This window comes from Typha angustifolia, chromosome 7, assembly GCF_048772165.1.
Source record: "Typha angustifolia cultivar Huaian chromosome 7, ASM4877216v1, whole genome shotgun sequence".
Taxonomy (NCBI): Eukaryota; Viridiplantae; Streptophyta; class Magnoliopsida; order Poales; family Typhaceae; genus Typha; species Typha angustifolia.
In genome coordinates, this window is record NC_133245.1 from 13,406,895 (window position 1) to 13,426,868 (window position 19,974).

Consider the following 19,974-nt stretch of genomic DNA (forward strand, 5'->3'; position numbering starts at 1 on the left):
AAGCTTTGGCTGCTTTGCAGTTGCAAAGTTGTCATACAATTCGGTCAACAAATCTGGTAACTATTGTCGAAAAATTATTCTAGGAAATGATAAATTCTCATTCTTCAAATGTGCTATTCAGTTATCCCTCTCTCTCTCAGTTTCCGTGATTGTGCATTTGATGGCTTGTTCCTGTATTGGTTCTAGTATAAAGACCAAATATACTTTCCTTTTCTTTGTCCAAACCTTGCATTTTTTCTCCCTTCAGATGAGTTCTATATCAGTCTAGTTTACTAGATATATTTCTATACTTCCTTCTTCCGGAGATAAATTCTATCGTGGCAATGGGCAAAAAATAATAAAAGACAAGTGCGTCATGGAGAGTTCTTTAAGGTTTGAAGCCATGTTGCAATCCATGCAAAGGCCAAGTCAAAAGTTTCCAGTAACTGAATGAACCGTAGACACCGGACTCATTGTAGAATGTCACTCTCTGCACTGTTCACTCTCAGAAAAAATACGACCCCAGCTGTGCCAATGCCATGTGGCCATTTTCAGTTGTTTTCCCTCCTCTGCTCTATAAAATCTCTATGTTGCAGTTTACCACAAGGAAGGACTCCATTTTGTTCCAAAACTCACCAAAGACAAAGACGAAATAGGACAGGAACGTAGAGAACATGGCAACCATGTCCCTCACGGCTTCCCTTTCCATGTTTGCCAAGCTCCGCTTATCCATGGCTATAAGAAGCCCATGCTATCCTAGATCCTTCGTCACTGCTGCCTCGAGGCCTCTGCAGGTAGTTTAAAGTTCGTCCACATTCTCTAATTCCTCTCTGTTCATCCAACAGTGAAATTATACGATACTCTATAAAAATGATCCGAAGTACCAATAAATTTTCTTCTTTCTTGCGTGGTCCCAGGAATCAGAACAAACTTTCTCAAGTAGTTTACTTTCCACAATGGTTTTTGTAAAGAGATTTTGAACAAACTTGCTCTTTAAATTTTGGAGTTAATTTAATTGGTCGTATAAATCTACTTCATTGGTATGCTATGAATCACTGCTCGAATTTGTATTACATATAAGATTAGTACAATTAGGATAGCTTTCTAAAATGCTCTATTTTGTCACAGAATAACTTTAATAGCTTTGTTGACCATTAGGCAAGTGCAGAGGTGGAGGCCAAGGAAACGCATAAGAACATCAAAGATGCAGCCAATGAGGTGAAGAAGACTGCAGAGGATATCCGGGAGAAGGTCAATGTGGCTGCTGATGAGGTTCTTCTCTTCAATAGCAATATAAAAACAAGTTATCTAATTTCCAACTTAATTGTGTAACATACAAGGTAGTTAAACAAGACGAGAGTATGCACTAGCAGTGGACAGTGACATAAAGCAAACTCCATATAGAATATCTAGTAGGATCTCACCGACTCTTGTCCGTATCTATTAGAATGACGTGCTCAAATCAAGGTAAAGCTTAAACTTCAATTAAATACTCGATACCTTATAATGCACTATTAGGCCCCACTTTGAAATTATCTGAAAAGAAAGAGAGGTAAGAGACTTAATCCAACCTCACTATGTTGAAGGGATAAGCATTGCGTCCTACGATATTGTCACAAAAGCGATTACATGCATGCTCTTATTTTCAATTTGCAATTGATTCTCACATTTCTAGGTATATTAAAATCATAAGGAAAACCTCATTGTGTTTCATCTCTTTGGTGAAAATGCTAGAAGAAGCTATATGCAAGGTGCTCAAGGGGGAGAGCGAAAAAGGATTGAGATGCGGCGGGAGCCGACCTATTCGGCATGTCATCGAATGCGTGCTCCGATCTCATTCACTCAAATCTTACGGCTAATTTGTATTTCTTAGCATTTTGACTATTAATATAGCCCAAGCAAACACCTACTACTATAGCAGTTGGCATAAGTTGCACTTCTACTAATTCTGACACAGAGAAAGTAAAACCTATGGATAAATAATTTTACTCAACACATTCTCACGTAGCTGCATGTAGTAGTACTACTCTTTCTTCTACTGCCTGTGTTCATATAGATGATTGATGAACTCCCCCGTCTGATGATGTTGATGATGGTGGTGGTGATGATCAGGTGATTGACAAAACAATAGAGGCAGCAGGCACGATGATAGGAAGAGCAAATAACCATGGCGGAAAGGCAAAGGAAACAGTCCAAGACGCCTGGGGATCGACCAAAGAAACCTTCCAAAAGGTCAAGGATACCGTCGCCGGCAACGGAGAAGAAGCCAAGGCTGCGGCCAAGCCTGCTATATGAACTCCAACAACTCATCTCAAGAGCTTCTGCTAGCTAGCTTACCTTTAATTATTTGATATGATTACGTTCGAAAGGAACTTCTTAATCTGTTTTAAGTTTCCATGTGCCCAAAAATCCTCTATGATCTAATGTTTCATACACGTACCAAATGAATCTATGGTTACTTTCAACTGAGCATTAATTTGACTAAACTAAGTCTCCTCGTAAACTTATTTATTTATATGGCTCACGTTCCAAAATCGTTATCTAAAACTCTAGCTAAGAGGATTTAATTTGGACACAGTGTGATACCCGCCAAACAATACTAACATTTTTGGCGTTTTACATCGAACTTATATATAAAATTATAAATATTTTGAATATAAAGGATCAGAAGATTTGATTTGTATTTATATTCATTCAAATTTGAAATTTAATATTTTACTCTCGTTTATTCAATCGTAATATAATAATAGACCTCTCTCTAATTAAACTCTACTTTAATTATTTTATCAACAGATAAACACGAATTAAGAAATAATCTTCTCATTCCTACTTGACATTGATTCTTAATAAGAATAAAACATCGATGAAATTAATATTTTACGTTTGGAATAAAATCTCGGAACGAACTTAAAAAGCTTCGTTGAGTTTCGTAAACATAGGTTTTATATTACGTTTGAAATATGAAGAAATATTTTGATAAATAAGATTTAAGACCCACAATTTTCAATCACATCCATAATCCATTCCAAACACCTCGTGGGAACGAAGACGTGCATGATGAATACGCTTCACTTTTAACAATTTAACCCTCGAGAAAACTAGATATTGTAGCTACTTTTAGAACTAAAAAAAGATGGAAGAGAATTAGAGAAATGCAAGCAAGAAACTTATAACGATTAAACGGAAAATCTCGACTACAATTTAAAATGACATAAAAACAAAAGAAGGGTAGATGTGATCCTCACCACCTCGAGAATCACGCATGCAAACGTCGAAGTCTTTTCTTCCTCCCCCCCTCTTTTAACATCCAAAAGTTTCGCGACGCGTGTCGTCCTTGACCGGTGTGGTGCCCCGCCGGGTCGACTTTGACCGTCACATTTGGAGCCAGCGAGCGAGCTGGGTTGGGTTAACGACGCCAGGCAGGTGGGCCCCATTCTCCTTCAGAAGGTACGAGACGTCCGCATACGATCTCCCTGGCTTGGCCGGCTCGGGCCCAGCCTCGACCGGCGCCGGACGAGCCGACTCGGGCCGGCTTGGCTCGAACCGTTTCCCGAACAGAGTGCCTCTTGTGAGGAACTCGTGAGCCAAGTAACCGGCTAAGAGCTTATTATTACTCTGAGTTGACTCAATAGCCGGCTCGGCTTTGGCTATCGCATGGCTCGGCTGGGGATCGGACGAGTCCCGGTCCTTCCTCTTCCCAGAAGCGCCAAGTGTCCCCTCGCGACGCGTGTAGTTCGACATCTGGGTCGTCGCCGCCACGTCAGCGATGGGACAAGAGAAGCCGAAAGGAAAAGAAGATAAATAATAAAAAAACACTAATATTTGATGTCGGGTGTATAAAAAATAAAAATAAAAAAAACAAGAGGTGAAGGGCAAAAGTGTAAAAACGCGAGAAAGAGGAGGTCAAAGAACGGGGAAGGAGAAACTTGTGGGAGGTCACCGGAATCCGACCCCTCTGCGTTACAAAGGGACGGAGATTAACGCCGGAGCTCGTAGAGAAGTAGAGAAGGATTCGAGGAGATTTGAGAGAGAGATGGATTTGGGGTTTGAGGGAGGAATTCCAGATGGAAAGAGGCCGAGCTGGATATATATATGTCCGTTTGACCAATTAACGCCCCCATTTTTCCAAATAATCACTGAGTTGCCATCACTAAGTTTTGAATGACCAACCTGTCCTCCACGGGTCACGAGTCAATTTAGCCGGGGAACCGGTCACAGCATTGCCTGAAGCGACGGGGAAGGGCAACGTTGTAATTGGCGATCAGCCGTGTGGGTATTCTCGTACCCTAAAAATTTCCTGCGGAATGCGACGGGTGAAAGGGTAGGTCAGCGAATAAATAGAGTTTTCGGGGCAAAATTGTCATTTACGAGGATGGATCATGGAGGACGCGCGTTGGCAACGAAATGGGGGTGGGGGAGTTGGGGGGGGGGGGGGGAACCTTGAACTCTGAGATTGGTACACCAGATCTGATGGCGCTGCACAAGATCCCGACGTACCTGATCGAGCCACGTGTCAATCTCATATAGGCTGGGTTATTGCTTCAACGGGTGGATTAGATCTTGCCAATTTTTTTGGTGCTAATCTTGTCGAATACTACCATCATCTGTTGTGATGTGAAGAGATTTTTAGCAAAGATATTTTTGGGTGATGCACAAGAAAGGAAAAGGAATGGTGGTTCTCAATATCTTTTGAGTGTTGTTGGAATTCTTGGTCACATAACATCAACCACAAGACTCCTCCATCCAAATTCCATTACAGTATAAGTGGGTCATGTGGGCCAATGTATCTCACAGTATATGCTACCTTTTAGTGACCCAATGTGAATATGTTCTCCCTCAAAAGAAGAATTGACATAGTTCTATCCTAATCCTCTCCAGGAAAGTATTGCTACAACCTACAATTTTGGATTCCCTCATCACAAAATGGCATTAAGCTTTTCCTAGAGGGGACTTCTCAGCAACTATGTTAATTTCTTCTGCTAGGAGTAATGAGTAAGATTATACCTTTGAGACGAGCAGAGTGGGTATTGTTGTTGCCTGTGGGATTAGAAGACAACAAGCTAAGAAGACATCAAGTTAAACAATCTGTTCTCATTGCTCTGTATACATTGTCCAGCATCTGATACACTTGTTTGGACCTGGCATGTTTTCTGCCACTAGCCAAGAACTCATGAACCATTCCATTAACATCAATCAAGCTACACCCTGGATTCTTTCTTACACCAAACTCCTCCATCACTTTCCTCGTACTCCTAGCCTCATCCCACCTATTAACTGAAGAATACAAATTTGATACAAGAACGAAGGCGCCGCTGTCTCTAGGCCTCAGCTTCATAACTTCAGTACATAAGTCTTCTTCGCCATAGGCTGTCTGTCGTTGTTCATGAATCCTTAGCCCACTAAATAGTGCTCCCAATACAAATATATCTGGTTCCATTGGCATCGACCCAATAAGCTCTCGGGCTTCGTCTAATAAATTTGCTCTGCTAAGAAGATCAACCATGCAAGTATAATGCTCAATCTTTGGAGTGATTCCATAAACTTGACGCATGCTACTGAAGATTTCACGCCCATTTTCCACTAACCCTGCATGAGAGCAACAGCGTAAAATAGCTACAAATGTTAAGTCGTCGGGTAGGATTCGTGATCTTTGCATCTCTTCAAATGCTTCTATTGCCTCTTGAGGATGTCCATGAATTGCCAAAGCATATATCATTGAATTCCAAGAGCACACAGCTCTCTTCTCTAGTCCCTCAAACACTAGCTGCGCCCCCAGCAGCATCCCACACTTAGAGTACATGTCTATCAGTGATGAACCAAGCAAGTCATCCACTTTGTATCCTTGCCTAGTAATGTAGCTATGGATCCACATTGCTTGCTCAAGCGCTCCGAGGTGAGCACATGATGACAGCACGCTGACCAAAATAGATTGGTCAGGCCTCATCCCCTCGGCCAACATGCCTTTGAACAGTTCAAGAGCTTCTCTGAACCTGCTACTCTGCGTGAACCCAGAAATGATAGCACTCCATGTAGCAATGTTCTTTTGTGGCATACGATCAAAGTACTCTCTTGCCTTCTCGACATTCCCTGATTTTGCATGAGCTCCAATCATCGTGTTCCATGACACAATATCTCTTTCAGGCATTTTCTCAAACAACTTTGCAGCACTAATCAAGTCTCCAAACTTCACATAGCCTCCAATTAATGCATTATAAGAGCCAACATTCTTATGTGTCATTTCTTCAAACAATTCACGAGCTAGTTCTAACGACCCACATTTCACATAAGCCCCAAGCATCGTATTCCATAGAACAACATCTCTCTCAGGCGTTTCATCAAACGAGCGACGTGCATCAACAATCTCGTCGACTTCAGAGTACAATCTTATCAGACCACTTTGGACATAGGGGTCTGAAGAAAAACCCAAGTGCGTAATCATCGCATGGAAGGCTTTACCTGTCGTTACGAACGACAAGAGCGAGCAAGATTTGAGAAGAAAGGTAAACGTGAAATTATCAGGGGTGACACTGTTCCGATTCATCCGAAGGTAGAGAAGTAAAGCTTGATCTGGGAGCCGAGCGTCAACCAGGGATTGTATCGAATAGTTGTACGACAGTACATTGGGGAGCGGTGAATGTGCAAAGAGAAGAGCAGCAAAGTAGGGATCTACATGCGAAGAGTTGGCGGAGAAGGAGAGGAGTGCGGCGAGAGAGGAAGAGTGGTTGGAAGAGTTGGAAAGAATGATTTGGGCGAGAAGTTGTTTGAGATGCGATGTGGAGTTGCAAACTTTAGAGAGTTGGTGGATTTTTGCAACATTGGAAGATAACATGAAGCCTTATTTCGATTGTTAATTGGAGTTGGAGATGGTGAGTGGATGATAAGGATAAGATTTGAACATTGGCTCAGTGACCGGACTCTATCAGCTCATTACAAAGGTTATTTAACTCCTCTAATTAAATTAATATTTACTATTTTTTTATTAGCTTACAAGTTCATGACTTATGAAAAAAATAATAATAATATATATATATATATTAAAGATCAAGTCAAACGTTGGTTCACACTATATCACTATACGTAGAAAAAAAGGATATTTTTATTGTATATATCTTCTTCTTTTTTAAAAAAATCTCTTATTTACTTGTTCTCTTTAGAGTTGATATTTATATGTATACTGCTTATATATATATATATATATATATATATATATATATATAAACACATTTGAATTACTATTGTAGAGGAGCAGTCATTAGAATATTTCCAAAACAAGGGGAGTCATGGCAGGAAAGGATGTCCCCATTCATTGATTGATAATGCTAATAAGTAGTTGCTAACATATATCATCAGATATTCATATCACATTCTCTGCCAGCTTAGACATAAGAAGATGGTTGGCTTTAGTCATTATTGTTTATTTTAGGTTTTTCTTTTTGGCATGTATACCCATCAAACTTTTCTTATTTTCTTATATGCTTCTTTAAAGAAATATATATATATATATTCTCTATTGTGCCTCTATTAGATTTGAACAACATTAATAGACACGAAAGAATCTAGTCAGTTTCCAAAACAAGCCACTCTCATCCGAACAAAAACATCATCAAATGAAGAAACTTCTTATGCCTGAGACTCCATTTAGAATTAGATACAAATGTATAGTTTCAGTTAGATTACTGCTGAATAGTAATGATTAGAAAATATAATGATTACATAGGTTATAAGTTATAACCCCCCGGTTCTGGCACTGAACTGCAATGCCTATATAAGACTCTGTCCTCTGTTGAAGATTCTCAGGAAGATGGCGATGTTTACTCTCTCAAGGTCCCTGCTTTTGGCTTCCTTTCTGGCCCTCATCATCTCTGCCGGTATTTTCTCTCTACACATATATAAATTTGTTTTAGTAGTACATATTATGTAACTGTTAGTTTCTCATCCACAACTAATGATGAACCTTTTAAAACTGTGATCTTCTTGTTCTTTGTATTGCAATATTTAGAATGCAGAAGTAAGAAAGCTTGCAATAAGATGACTCTACCTGCAAGGAGATAAAATAGATACTTTTCTATGCACAAAATTTTAGATAGTTGGAATATTTGTGATGCTAACAAAGCAAGACGTTGTTTGTGCATGCAGCTGCATACAAGCCGGCCAAATATGATCGCATCTGCCACGTTTTCAAGAGCTGGGCGGAAGAAATCTGCCGTTCTGTATGCATCTGGGAGGGCTACAGTTCTTTCTACTTATCTCGCCATGACCCAGACCCAATATTGTGCTGCTGCTGTCGAAAGGATATTGCTTGTTAAGATTGCACCCCATCTCCCTCATTTTGACCATCTTGATGAGGGCGAGGAGATTTGTAAGAGGAAGTAATTGCTGATCATAGCATTGAATAAAATCTTTCTCTCTTTCTCTCTGTGTACACTGGGGATGTAAAACTAGTAGCGTAACAACATATTTAGATCCAAATGGAAGACTGTTTGCCAAAATGCCATCAAATCAGCGCCAAGCGTGCAGTCGACAAAACATCCTCTCTCTCAGGCATTTTGTCGAACGATAGAGTAAACCGTAGTTACATGGGCAACACGCGACCTACCTTCTTGCCGCTGCCGCGAGAAATACATATGAGAACATAATTAAGATAGAAATTAATGGAATCTGAGAAGTGAGCACTATCCCTTTGGCTCCTACCAAACGAGTATTTACCAATCTAATTACTGCAATTTTCTTTTCATGCCTTGCAAACACCGTGGCGTTTGTTTGATTAACTGTCATTAACCGTATAAACGAGTTAATACTTTTAAATAAATTAACTAAAATTAGAGTAAAAATAAAAAAGAAATAAACTTCTAACGTAAAATGAGGAGTATTTAAGGAATTTAAAAAAATTTTAATTTTGAGGTAAAAATAAAGTATTTTTTGATGTATTAAAAGTAAAATATCGCGTTAGGAGCAAAAGATAAAGTTCCCAAATTGTTTAATTTTTTTTTTTGGTCAATTTGATCTAATTCCAACTTGAATTTAAATATAATTTCCGGCTTAGGCGCTTAGCTATGTAAGACTCGACCCGATCCGAATCAATGACTCCATGAGATGGAAATCCAAGAAATATACGTAGACCGATAGATCCAGCCCCGCTGGAACCGGTTAACCAAAGTCCCGACCGAAGCGCTCTAGGTTTCTTCCCCAGCTTAGCTTGGGCATCTCGCGCAAGCAACAGCCGCGCTGCTCCCGAACTCCCATCGATCTCGGGAGCTTCGAGGGATTTATTTTCGTGTTAAACGAATTCGAATTGGTAAAGAGAATTCGATCTCAAGTGCTTCTCCTTACGTAATCTGGTGGATTGTAGAAATTCTTCTATGCCGGGTTCTCGAGTATGATATGCGGTGAGAAATTATTATGCGAATTTCCGGAAGTTTTGATTCGAAGACGCCTAAGACGTTTCATTTGAGATGTTAAGCGTGAGCGATGGGCAATTTGAGGGATTTTTTTTGTTTTTGTTTTTGAACGCTGGGCCGTGGAATTTTGCTTTTGCTTAGTTTGTGATTGGGATGAGGGCATGTAGATCTACGGTAGGGATATAAGTAAGAGTGGCTTTGGCCGCTTAGATTATGGAGAATATAGGTTTTGTGCAAGAGGAGTAATAGTACGGTTTTCCTGTTAAGATGGAAAGAAAAGCTATTTAGGGATAAGTAGCACTTAGCATAGTGTGACTGCTTTTTTTATTACCAGGCATTCATCGACGTAATAATTTTGTGATGTCGTCGTTTAGGTGTATGCCTTTGCTATTCTCAGATCACTTTAGTTGATTTTTCTTAGGTGATATGAGCCAGTTCTGGGCAGAAACAATCACCCTCAATGCCCAGAACCTCAGCCCTGTCTTTTCAGGCAGGTCATGTGGATTCTGTTCCTCAATTTTGATTTGTTTTCAGGCAAGATTTCCATGAATGTAGGAGTATCATGCCATTTTATGCTATAATTCCTGAAGTCCATCTCGGCTGTCTACCTCATATGGAACCATCAACTTGGATTGCTTCACTTTTTCATATGAATGCACTATGTGATCCCTATCTGATGTCCATGTCTCACTATATAATGTTTATTCTTACATCTTATTTTTTTAGATTCGTTACAATAATTCTTGCAATATACAGAGGGTTACATCTTCCTTTAAAAATCTTCTGTTGGTTCAAATATGATCAGAAGAGGATTCTTGATTCTGTGTTAACTAATACTTGAAATATGATCTTAAAATACAAGCTCCACAATATAGGACAAGTTTCAGTTGATTTCTTTAATTACTTAGAGAATTTATGCAAATTTCATCAACTTAAAAGTTTTCCTTTTTAAATATTAAAGCTATTGTACTTAGTACAACCTGGACTTAATTTTTATGGTGCTAGTATCTCTGTCTTCTCTGCAGAAATCACTGGATTTTGATGGAGAACATACAGTGTGCTGAAGAACTTGTGAGGGAATTTCTTATCTTTAGAGGGTTTACGAGTACGCTGCAAGCTTTTGAATCTGAGTTGTCTACAGATATTGGCAGAAACTTTCAAGTAGATAAAATTCTAGATTTGATTTTCTCAGTGTATGTACCAAAATATCAAGCAGATAAACTGATTAGCTTGCTAAATTTCTTCAAGCATTGTTTCTCTTCATCTTCAGAGACGATACTTCTTTCTACAGTATCAAAATTGGAACTTTCTATATTACGATACTATATTATTCATGCTATTAAATCTGGAAGACAAGACAAAGTAGTGGAATTCTTTGGTACAAATGGCAGTTATTTGTTGCAAAAACGTGAAGATTGGATACAATGGTTTGGTGTGTCATCATATATCCCTAATTTGGTTTTTGTCATCTTTCCTGCTGTCTATCTTATCTTACATTGTATGCTATGCAGTTATTCCTTATCTCAAGAACCCAAGCCTGGATCCTCAATTCCGCGTGTACTTCTCGAAGGAATGGTTTGATGCCTTGCTTCTTTCATTCAGGAACTTTTCAAGTGAGATGTTCAATGGTACTCATATCCTCCATTATATGTGGCATATTATTTTATCCTCTTCCACCCCCAGTATGTGGTGTGGCTTTCCTTTGGCATTACTTGATACCATTCTCTGTCTGGTTAGATATTAGTAGTTAACCTGAAATACATTCTGTGTAGTATAAGGTAATCAAAGAATGTTGTCCATTCTTGATTTGTCCAACTTCAAGAGTATCTTTTGATTTCGTTATATTTGAAAAAGAAATTATGTCTTAAAGTTATGTGCTGCCTAAACGTTGCTGTTTTCCTTAATTGTTTCACGAATCCCGGCTCTATTGAAGATAAGCACTGAAAAGATTACTGTCAAACATCTGAAAAATGACATAAAGCAGCTGAATCATAAGCTGTCAGAACTCCAAGCATCGCTAGAGACAAGAGAAGCTGAAATATTCCGCTTGAGAAGGTAAACATCTCTTGCAAGATTCTATTTGCACCTTACATGTGGTTTTGCACACAAGTTCTTTATGAATATTTTCCTTTGCAACTATTCTTCAGTGACAGCAGTGCTCCTTACCTGCTTAGAATCCACATTATGCCTGTTCGTGAGTGGTACATGTTTGTAATTTTGTATTATTTAAGTTGCAATCTGTAGGCATTTCAGATTGTTCAGGCATCACATATAGTAATGCAGTTAAACTCAACACTTTATTTTGATCATTTTTCTATTCATTGGAGTTTTAATGAAAATCTTACTCTTGCCGAAATGTGCAAAATGCTTTTTTCTTAGTCTAATGCAAGGGCCACATATGTATGTTGTTGTTTGCCATTCAGTTTATCTACTTCTGCACTGGAACTGCCCACAGTCCAAGAGAAAAGCTCTACAAGTGATTTGTCAGGTGAGATTGCTTTGAAGGATAATGGCAGTGATCTTGGAAAGAGGAACTCGGTTGAGTCTGGGGCCACTACTTCCCCTCATCTGGAAGAAAGAAAATTAGGAGCTCATGGGGACTCTTCTTCTTCAGATAATGTCTCCCAGGTGTCCACCTCATTCAAGTTCAAACCTAATTTAAGTTCAGCGGAATCTCCTCTTAGTGGTGCCACTGCTCAAAAAACTTTCCAGATTTTCCAACCAGGTTCAGCCTTATTCCTTCAACTTTCTTAGTATGAGTTTGTATTTGAAGTCTTGTCATCTTCCTTGTTTTTCTTCAATATCATAGTTTCATCAATTCTTCTTTGCTATCGTGATATAAACAATTTGCTGAGGTATGTTATGCCACTTAAGTTGTTATGAAACATATTTAGAAATATCATGTTTCTGACCTCTATGTTTTTATAGGAATAATAAGAAACTCATTTTGTTTTAGATCTATCAATCTATCGTCTATGTACTATGCAAACTTTGAGGTACTAATCCAAGATATGGAATATCAGATGAGAGCATAAAAGAATTCCAGAGAACACTATGAAAGACTAAATGTAAGTAGTTGGTGGAACAAAAATATTTGAAAAGGGTATTGGTCAATGCTTTGTTATCATGCATATATTAATTTCTTGATGTACCTATGGTTGCCCAATTGCCGAAATTCTAACCTGTGGTTACTTTTGTGGTTCCTAGTTGATTAGAGAGTTCTTACATCTGTAGTGCCTAGGAAGTTACATGTCAGGCTGTTTTGCCTGCATAATCGCCTTGGCTGACTGTGGTCCTATTATCAGCGACTTTTGACAGCAATAACCATAGTTTTGGAAGGCGTTTTTGGCAGTTGCCTTGGCGGGGCAGCGCACAGGTTGCCCCACAAAGGCAATGCGGCCAACACAAGGCGACTCATGAGAGTGGAGAGGCCGTGCTCCTCTTTCTCCTTCTCTTCTTTTTCTCTCTTCTACTTATTTTCTTATGCTCCCTCTTCTTTCTCCCTCTGCATTGAGAATCCACAACTTTTTTTGTTTTTACTCCCTCGTGTAGTAGTGAGGGTGCATGTCATCTTTTCACTAGCTGTCATACTAGTGAGTGGTATATATATATATATATATAGTTAATTAACTTAATTTGTCATTTTTGTAATTATGGTTGTAAATTATTGTTGTAAATTATGAATTTTTAGTATGCTATATTAGTATATATTATATGTCATATATAATTTCTTTTTATTTTTTATATATTAAAAATGCTAGATCGTCTTAATGGTTGACTTGGCTCTTGCCTTCCATCTTTTGCCTTCTGTGGGCGCTATATGGTGGGGTGACCATTAGCAATCTGTAACTGCCTTTTAAAACATTGTTAGTAACTGTCTATTAAATTATAGGGCATGTGTATTCCTCCTAAGAGCATACACTTAAACTTTAGTTTTTGCCAATATTTGGGATTCTTACAATAAGATGGGCACACTTTTGTAACATGTATTTGAACCGTTTTAGTCGAACAGATTTCTATCTAAGTTTGGAACATGTAAATACTTAGACCTTCTGATATGAAATAACCAATTTCTGTTGGAACTACAATTTCCTTCAGTTATCATACTATTATTAGCTGAGTAACTTTGTATATTATCTCTGTTCTATGTATTTTTGTGGTCCTTTTGTTTTTGTCCAGTGCCTATTTGCTGTGGTTGCATCTCTTAATATCTTGATGCAAGTTTTACTTAACAGTTGAAATCACATTCTTGTATATTTATGAACAATGGATACCAAGAATATTCCATGTATCTTGTGAGTCTTTGTTCCTTTATCATTTAAGAATCAATAAACCTTCTCTCTGTTAATGCTTACATTTTTTTTTTATCAAATGGATCTTTTGGAAGTTGATACTTCTCATTCAATTTAAGATACTTTAATTTATTTCAATATGATGTGATGTTGCAGAAAGCAAACATGATTTAATGAGAGAAGAAGAGTTCCCTGAAGTGAAAGTGGATTTTCAAGTGAGCTACTGTACTTAAAGAACTCTTTTACTATACGTCTAGTTTCATTTTATTTATTAAATAAATTTATATTGGAAGTCTCATGCTTTCAGGAAACATTCTTAGGGCATACTAGTCCAATTAGTCGGTGCCGATTTTCTGCATCTGGAACCAACATTGCCAGCGCTTCGACTGATGGTACTGTCAGGTGAATATGCTATTGTGTATAAACATTTTGTACTTATAAGAAAGATTTCATATTGCCATGAGCTTAAGTTATTGAGTAAAATTTTTGCTATTCTGGATTCCTGTTGAAGGATATGGACGTATGATTCATCAACACCATCATCAAGAAATGCTACTATATACTGTGGAGCTGAAATAATGGCCCTTGATTGGGAATGCAGATCTGATCGTTTGGTATGGCACAATAAATTCATATTCAAAGTTTTATGTTCATTTTGGGGAAAAAAACTATGACAATTTATATTTTGGGTTCATTCCTTTTGACAATAGCTGCTCATAGGCACAGCTGATGGGGGTATTAAAGCTTGGAATGCTGATGCTAAGAGAGTTGTCTGTGATCTCAGTACAACAAAAGAGTTTCCGAGGTTCTTTCAAATATCTTTCTTCAGGCTGTGAATTATTTAAATTATGAACTAATGAATATTAATCACTTGTAAATTTGTGCAGTATCCTGGACCTGAAGTGTAGCCCTGTAGAACCAATTTTTGTCTCCGCAGCCGCATCAAGACGGTAAACTGAGAACTTTGTCCAAAGTTACTTCATCTTAATTAATATCGATTTCACAAGGAACTGAAACTTTGAAGGTTTAAAATGCTTCAAAATAAATTTGAAGACTACCCATTATATGGAATTACTGACAAGTGATAAATGTTGGCACCTGGCATGAAATCATGGTAGGTTATTTTGCAGAAAGAAAAGTTTGCCAAATGATGCTATTAAAGATATTTGTGACAGATCTCTTAATAGTGATAGGATGGTTGGAAATCCATTTGTGGATTTCTTGCAGCAAAAGGGTTCATCAAGCAATCGTTTTAAGTTCTGTAGACTGTAGTGCCCTGTGCATGCAGGGAAGCACACCTAGTGTCACTGAGGTGGTATCAAATTGAGAACTTCCAGTCTTTGAGGAATGTAATGACGACGGAGGCATATGCCATTTGGTTCCCGTTGCTTTGCTTTTCCTTTGGATCGTGCTGGATTTTATTTTGTACCTTTTATTTCCTCAACTCTCACTGCTTGGTCATCGGCTTTGTCTCACTCTTTCCCTGTCTTCTCCCTGGAATTGCAATAATGTGGACTACTGCAATGTCTGTTGTCCTTCCCTCTATCCTCCCTGGCATTTTGTTCCGTTTGGTACTCTCTCCCCCCTTGGTGGTATTCTCTCATCCTATGTTGGCATGGGATGCTGTGCTCTCTGTCACTACCTGTGCCGCCTGACTAATGGCAAGACTGCTCCATGCCCTTGTGCCATGACGCTGAAACCTTGGAACCTGCAATTAATTGTTTGCATTTGTTATAATGGCATTAAGTGAGGTTACTCAAAAAAGAACTATCGGTAATGTTATCTTTGGCATCATTTTGATTGATGAACCTAAGATCTGACTAAAAATCTAAGCTAGATTAATGGAGGAATGGTTTTGTAATAAGTTGGTGCAGAACAGTATAATGATATCTTATTAAATTGAAGTATCAAAATGGAGAAGCCGACACCATCAAGAAAAACATCAACAGATGGATTTAGTGTAGGATGGTTAAAATGGAGAAGTGACTAGTTTGTTGTGCAATAGTTTTGGGAAACAAAACGTTGGTCAATTAGGAAACAACATAAGCAAAAGCTGATACTTCAGGAAGTTTGTATCCAACAGAAACTAAGGGCAATATCTATAGATGATAAACTTTCCGAGGATCGATTGAGATGGTTCATACTTATCCAACAAAGACTATACATGCAGTCGTATGGTGAAGTGATTTAAATGTGCCTTAAGACAGAAGGGAAGACGAAAACTGGCATGTAGAAAGTAGTAAGAAATGACATAACATTTAATTTGGCAAGTAAAGGGAGGAAATGATCCATAAATGATAAAACATGCCCCAATAGTTGGGACTAAAAAGGCTTATTCTTTGTAATCTGTAGGAGCTACATGCTAAGTATGTTGAGACTTTTTAAAAGGAGCTTGTCCTTATAATGCTCATTCCTGCTTTGGTTGAGTTCTGTCATGTCGATACCAATAATGTTGAGCTATTTCCTTTTGATTTCTTGAACTGTGATATATCAAAATTTTAATTGATAAATGACATTGCTTATAATTTTCTGGTATTAATCCTATTTACTGTACTGATCTCTTGTACTGTTTTCATGAAATTCTTTTAGGCATGGCTCAAGTAACCTTGACAAAGTGGGTTTCGCTTCTTTAACAGCCTGGAGTATGAAGACATGGAAGGCCACGGTATGTTGTTTGTAAAATATTCCTTCTAATTTAAACTAGGATTCAATCAAATAGATGTTTGATAGATGAATGTTTTTTTTTTTTTAAACTTGTGAAGACAGTCCTTCCTCTTGGAGAGGATCCACCAGCAATCACTTCATTATGTTTCAATCATAATGGAAAAATCTTAGCAGCCTCTGCAACAGATGGAATGATTCATATGTTTGGTATCCTTGATTATGGCTTTTGTATTTATCTAGGGCACTTACAGATATTATTTAATAATTAATATGGTTAGCCTTATTTGTTGCTGCTTCTTTTTGTTGCTTCTAACCTGTGCACATTTAGAGTTCTTATCTTGAAGTCTAATTGCAAAGAATCATGATATCATGTCTAACACACAATTGGCTTTCCTGGTCTAACAGTTCTGAAGTGTCCTCTGCATACTGATGACCTGCTAGCATGTCCAGTGGGTATGCCAAATGGGTACTGTTTTTTATTGCATGTTTCACTGTGTTGGTTGGCAAGTATGCTGTACATGATGATGTATGACTAATGCCTTGTTGAGCTGACTTCTGCGAAGCATGCCATCACATATAGTCATGTAGTTTGTGCCGATTGTTAGCATGTGCAGTGCTGCATCCCTGGAGCATTAGCATGCTCAATGCTTCGCATGCTGACTTATGCTGTGCTGACCACTGCCTAGCATGCCCACGTACCACAAGTAAATATATGGGTTATGGCACAAAATATTGCAGATCTTGACAGATGTCAGATGGTGCTTGAATTGCATAGGCAGAACTTATATCAAGATTGACCATGCTTATTAAATTTAAGTTTTCAAAAGATAAATTGTCACACTGTTTGTATAATATGACATCATTATGGTTTTAATATTTGGTTTTTGGTTTTAACCCCTAGAAAAAACAAGTATTTTATGTCGAAACAGAATGGTTTAGCCTATGTGGGGGGCTTTTGCAATTTAATTGCATTTGATTTTTCGATTTGTAATAATAGACTCTAATGTGCAACGCAAATGTAAATTATGCGCATTCTACTTTAACAAAATGTGTATTGACTATAGGAACATATCCACTTAGTTTTATATGCTAAGTTGAAAAACAAAAGGCAATTAAATTGCAAAAGCCCCACCTATGTTGTCCAAAATAAATGTCAAAACCAGAAATCTTGATAGTTTCGATCTTAACCAATTAATTTCAGCTTTAGATTTTATTAAACTTCGGCAGTTACTGTTCCTTATAGAGTGAAACTTCAAACCACAATACTAAGGAAAATGGTTATTTAATTTGTTATATAACATGGGTTTTCTGACATTTATTTGATTAATTCTTGAACTAGTCAACTACTTTATGGTTAAAATATTAATCAAGAACAATGAGCTGGACTCTTAACATAGGTGACTCAGACACTCTGGCAAGTTCATGGCAGCTATTTTGTTAGACAAGTCCGTGTGAACAGGGAAACCTACAAGCTAATTGGATAATTCTCTGTTTTAATTCCTTCTGCCTGCATAATGTGTTATATAACACTACTGACCAACCTTGATACTTGGTTATAAACACTAGAAGGAAGTCATATATAATGGGAAGTCATATGTGATAGAATGTTTGAATGTTTTGCATTTGATTATTCAAGCATGATATCTTTTACTCTTCTGTCAATGTTCAAGCTACAGCGCAAGCATAGTTTATGATACGATGTTTAAGAAGTTAAACAGTGTTCTTACTTATTAAGGGTTTCTTAACAAGCCAAAAGACATGTCTGCTGGCCTGCAAATCACGGGATGGCCTGCCCATGACTCAGCTGTAAGTTCAGTTCTATTTGGACCTGATGAGACTAGCATCTTCACTTTAGGATCTGATGGAAAGGCAAGTACTTATCCTTTTTCTTGCTCTAGTAGGCAAGTTCCATATTGAAATATTCTCAGAAACATTTGATGGTTTTCTGTGCTGTTAATTTTAAAAGACCTGCAAAATTCTGCATTCTACTGTCAAAAATGTTGTACAATGTTAGCTTATCAACTCTTGCAATTATCTTATGCTTCATCTGTGCAGTAAATAAGCCGACTTATCTACTGTGGTTTAAAGAGTTATGTTAAATAGCACAATGGATTTGACAGGTCTATGTAATGTGAAGCATCTGATATAAGTTCCATGTCTAATTGCCATCTAAAGTTTTTGTTTCCAGCCATGTAAGCTCTGGTATATTTACATCTTTCAGATATTTGAATGGAGCTTGCAAAACCAAGGCCAGATTCTTTGGTCAAGAGACTGCAGTAGGTACTATTTGCACACTATGAACAATGTCAAATCTTCGTTCTGAAAGAATTGCATGAGTTTTAGTCTCTAATCGATAGTTGTAACAATTTTATACATTATACATTATACAATAAACCAGCAGAAATGATTGTCAATATTACCTCTTTCTCTTGATAGGTTTTGCTATCCGGAGAGCTTAAATAAATGTAGGCATGAAATAGCCCTGGATTCTAGTGGCAGGAGATTGTTGGTAACATCTGGTTTGGTCAGATCCCCCATATATCAGGTCTTCAAGAGTATCTTTTTCTTTCCATCGTCAGTATTGTTAAATGGTTGAGGCAACTCAAAAATATTCACATTTCTGCTTAGGTACAAGGACATATGAGTGGTCTGCGAACACTTGCCCACAGTGCTGCTATTACAAGTGTGGATTGGCATCCAACACTTTCTGTTTTTATAACTGGGTCAGCAGACCACTCAGTTCGAGTCACATCCATTCTTTGATGGTCTTCTCCTCTAAGTTGCATCTGGTTATTACTTGCTTGAGGTGCCTAGAAAATCTTAAATCATTCACAAGAAAAAAACCTGCTTAGTTTGCTTGTTTTACTGCGGGAAGATTTCGTGAAGGTAGTTGCAAGTGACCAATGATCCTTGTAAACTCCTGAGTTGTCATTGTTTCTTTGAGCGGCGGGCAGAGGGAACCCTCTACAACATCAATATCCTTTTTGCCACGACAAGTCAAACTTATCTGGTACCAGGTTTTCCATATAATCTTGTGGTTTTTGTATGAGTTTGGTTGTTGACCTGATTAAAGTCTGACATGTTGTACATACAGATCTGAAAGATGGAACTGCTGCTCGACAAACTTCCATGCTGTATAGGTGATGAAAGCTCCTACAGAATTTCCCATTTGGTAACCTGTAGAAACCTGAATGGTTTAGTTAGCAAGCATCTCATAATTTCTTCTCTTACATGTTCTTTGGTTTAGTTGTGGCGCTAATAACTATGCTAATGGGGCTGGGTGTTTAACAGACCTATTTTGTTTTCTATAATTAGACTTTGTTGGGTTACGAGAAGTTTAACAGACCAACTTTTTTATTTGATCACCTACATTAGCATTCTTTTAATTTATTGCTTCTTCTCAGTTCAACGTCGAGCCTTGTGGGTTTGTTAGGCAGATCTAAATTGTAACATTACTTCGTCAAGAAAATATGGGAAGCTTTTAGAGTTGTCGTGGGTTTATTTAGTATTCTAACTGTATATTCTCCTCTAATGAAACCACCAATGTTTTTTCCTCTTAGTACTAACTAATGGGAGAAGGAAACAATGTGGTCAGCCAAGGATAAGTCAACTGATTTTGGATCTCTTTCAGAACTGTTCAC

At 37.9% G+C, this 19,974-nt stretch overlaps 3 protein-coding genes across 7 annotated transcripts; 2 read left to right on the top strand and 1 right to left on the bottom strand.

Annotated features, from left to right (window-relative positions):
• Nucleotides 1-294: 294 nt before the first annotated feature.
• LOC140762256 (uncharacterized) lies at nucleotides 295-3,352 on the top strand. The gene is made up of 3 exons (XM_073099951.1): nucleotides 295-773; nucleotides 1,138-1,251; nucleotides 2,092-3,352. The coding sequence occupies exons 1-3, from the start codon at nucleotides 654-656 to the stop codon at nucleotides 2,272-2,274; spliced, it is 417 nt and encodes a 138-aa protein (XP_072956052.1). The 5' UTR covers nucleotides 295-653; the 3' UTR covers nucleotides 2,275-3,352.
• A 367-nt stretch (nucleotides 3,353-3,719) lies between these two features.
• Nucleotides 3,720-6,914, bottom strand: LOC140762254 (pentatricopeptide repeat-containing protein At3g29230-like). 2 transcript variants are annotated; one of them, XM_073099949.1, is made up of 2 exons: nucleotides 4,477-6,914; nucleotides 3,720-4,276 (listed from the first exon to the last, which is right to left on the bottom strand). In XM_073099949.1, exon 1 carries the CDS (start codon nucleotides 6,806-6,808, stop codon nucleotides 5,051-5,053), a length of 1,758 nt encoding a protein of 585 aa, XP_072956050.1. In that variant the 5' UTR covers nucleotides 6,809-6,914; the 3' UTR covers nucleotides 3,720-4,276; nucleotides 4,477-5,050. The 2 variants fall into 2 exon arrangements, with proteins under 2 accessions (XP_072956050.1, XP_072956049.1); XM_073099948.1 differs by having other exon boundaries at nucleotides 4,419-6,914.
• A 2,191-nt stretch (nucleotides 6,915-9,105) lies between these two features.
• On the top strand, nucleotides 9,106-19,702 carry LOC140762506 (uncharacterized). Of its 4 annotated transcripts, none has more exons than XM_073100356.1 (17): nucleotides 9,109-9,365; nucleotides 10,403-10,809; nucleotides 10,889-11,010; nucleotides 11,290-11,432; nucleotides 11,801-12,102; nucleotides 13,826-13,884; nucleotides 13,977-14,071; nucleotides 14,181-14,283; nucleotides 14,380-14,474; nucleotides 14,557-14,619; nucleotides 16,259-16,334; nucleotides 16,432-16,540; nucleotides 18,090-18,202; nucleotides 18,555-18,613; nucleotides 18,770-18,878; nucleotides 18,962-19,343; nucleotides 19,428-19,702. In XM_073100356.1, exons 1-16 carry the CDS (start codon nucleotides 9,361-9,363, stop codon nucleotides 19,094-19,096), a joined length of 1,995 nt encoding a protein of 664 aa, XP_072956457.1. In that variant the 5' UTR covers nucleotides 9,109-9,360; the 3' UTR covers nucleotides 19,097-19,343; nucleotides 19,428-19,702. The 4 variants fall into 4 exon arrangements, with proteins under 4 accessions (XP_072956459.1, XP_072956460.1, XP_072956457.1 ...); XM_073100357.1 differs by having other exon boundaries at nucleotides 9,110-9,274; XM_073100358.1 differs by lacking the exon at nucleotides 19,428-19,702 and having other exon boundaries at nucleotides 9,106-9,365; nucleotides 18,555-18,609; nucleotides 18,962-19,100.
• The last annotated feature ends 272 nt before the right edge of the window (nucleotides 19,703-19,974 follow it).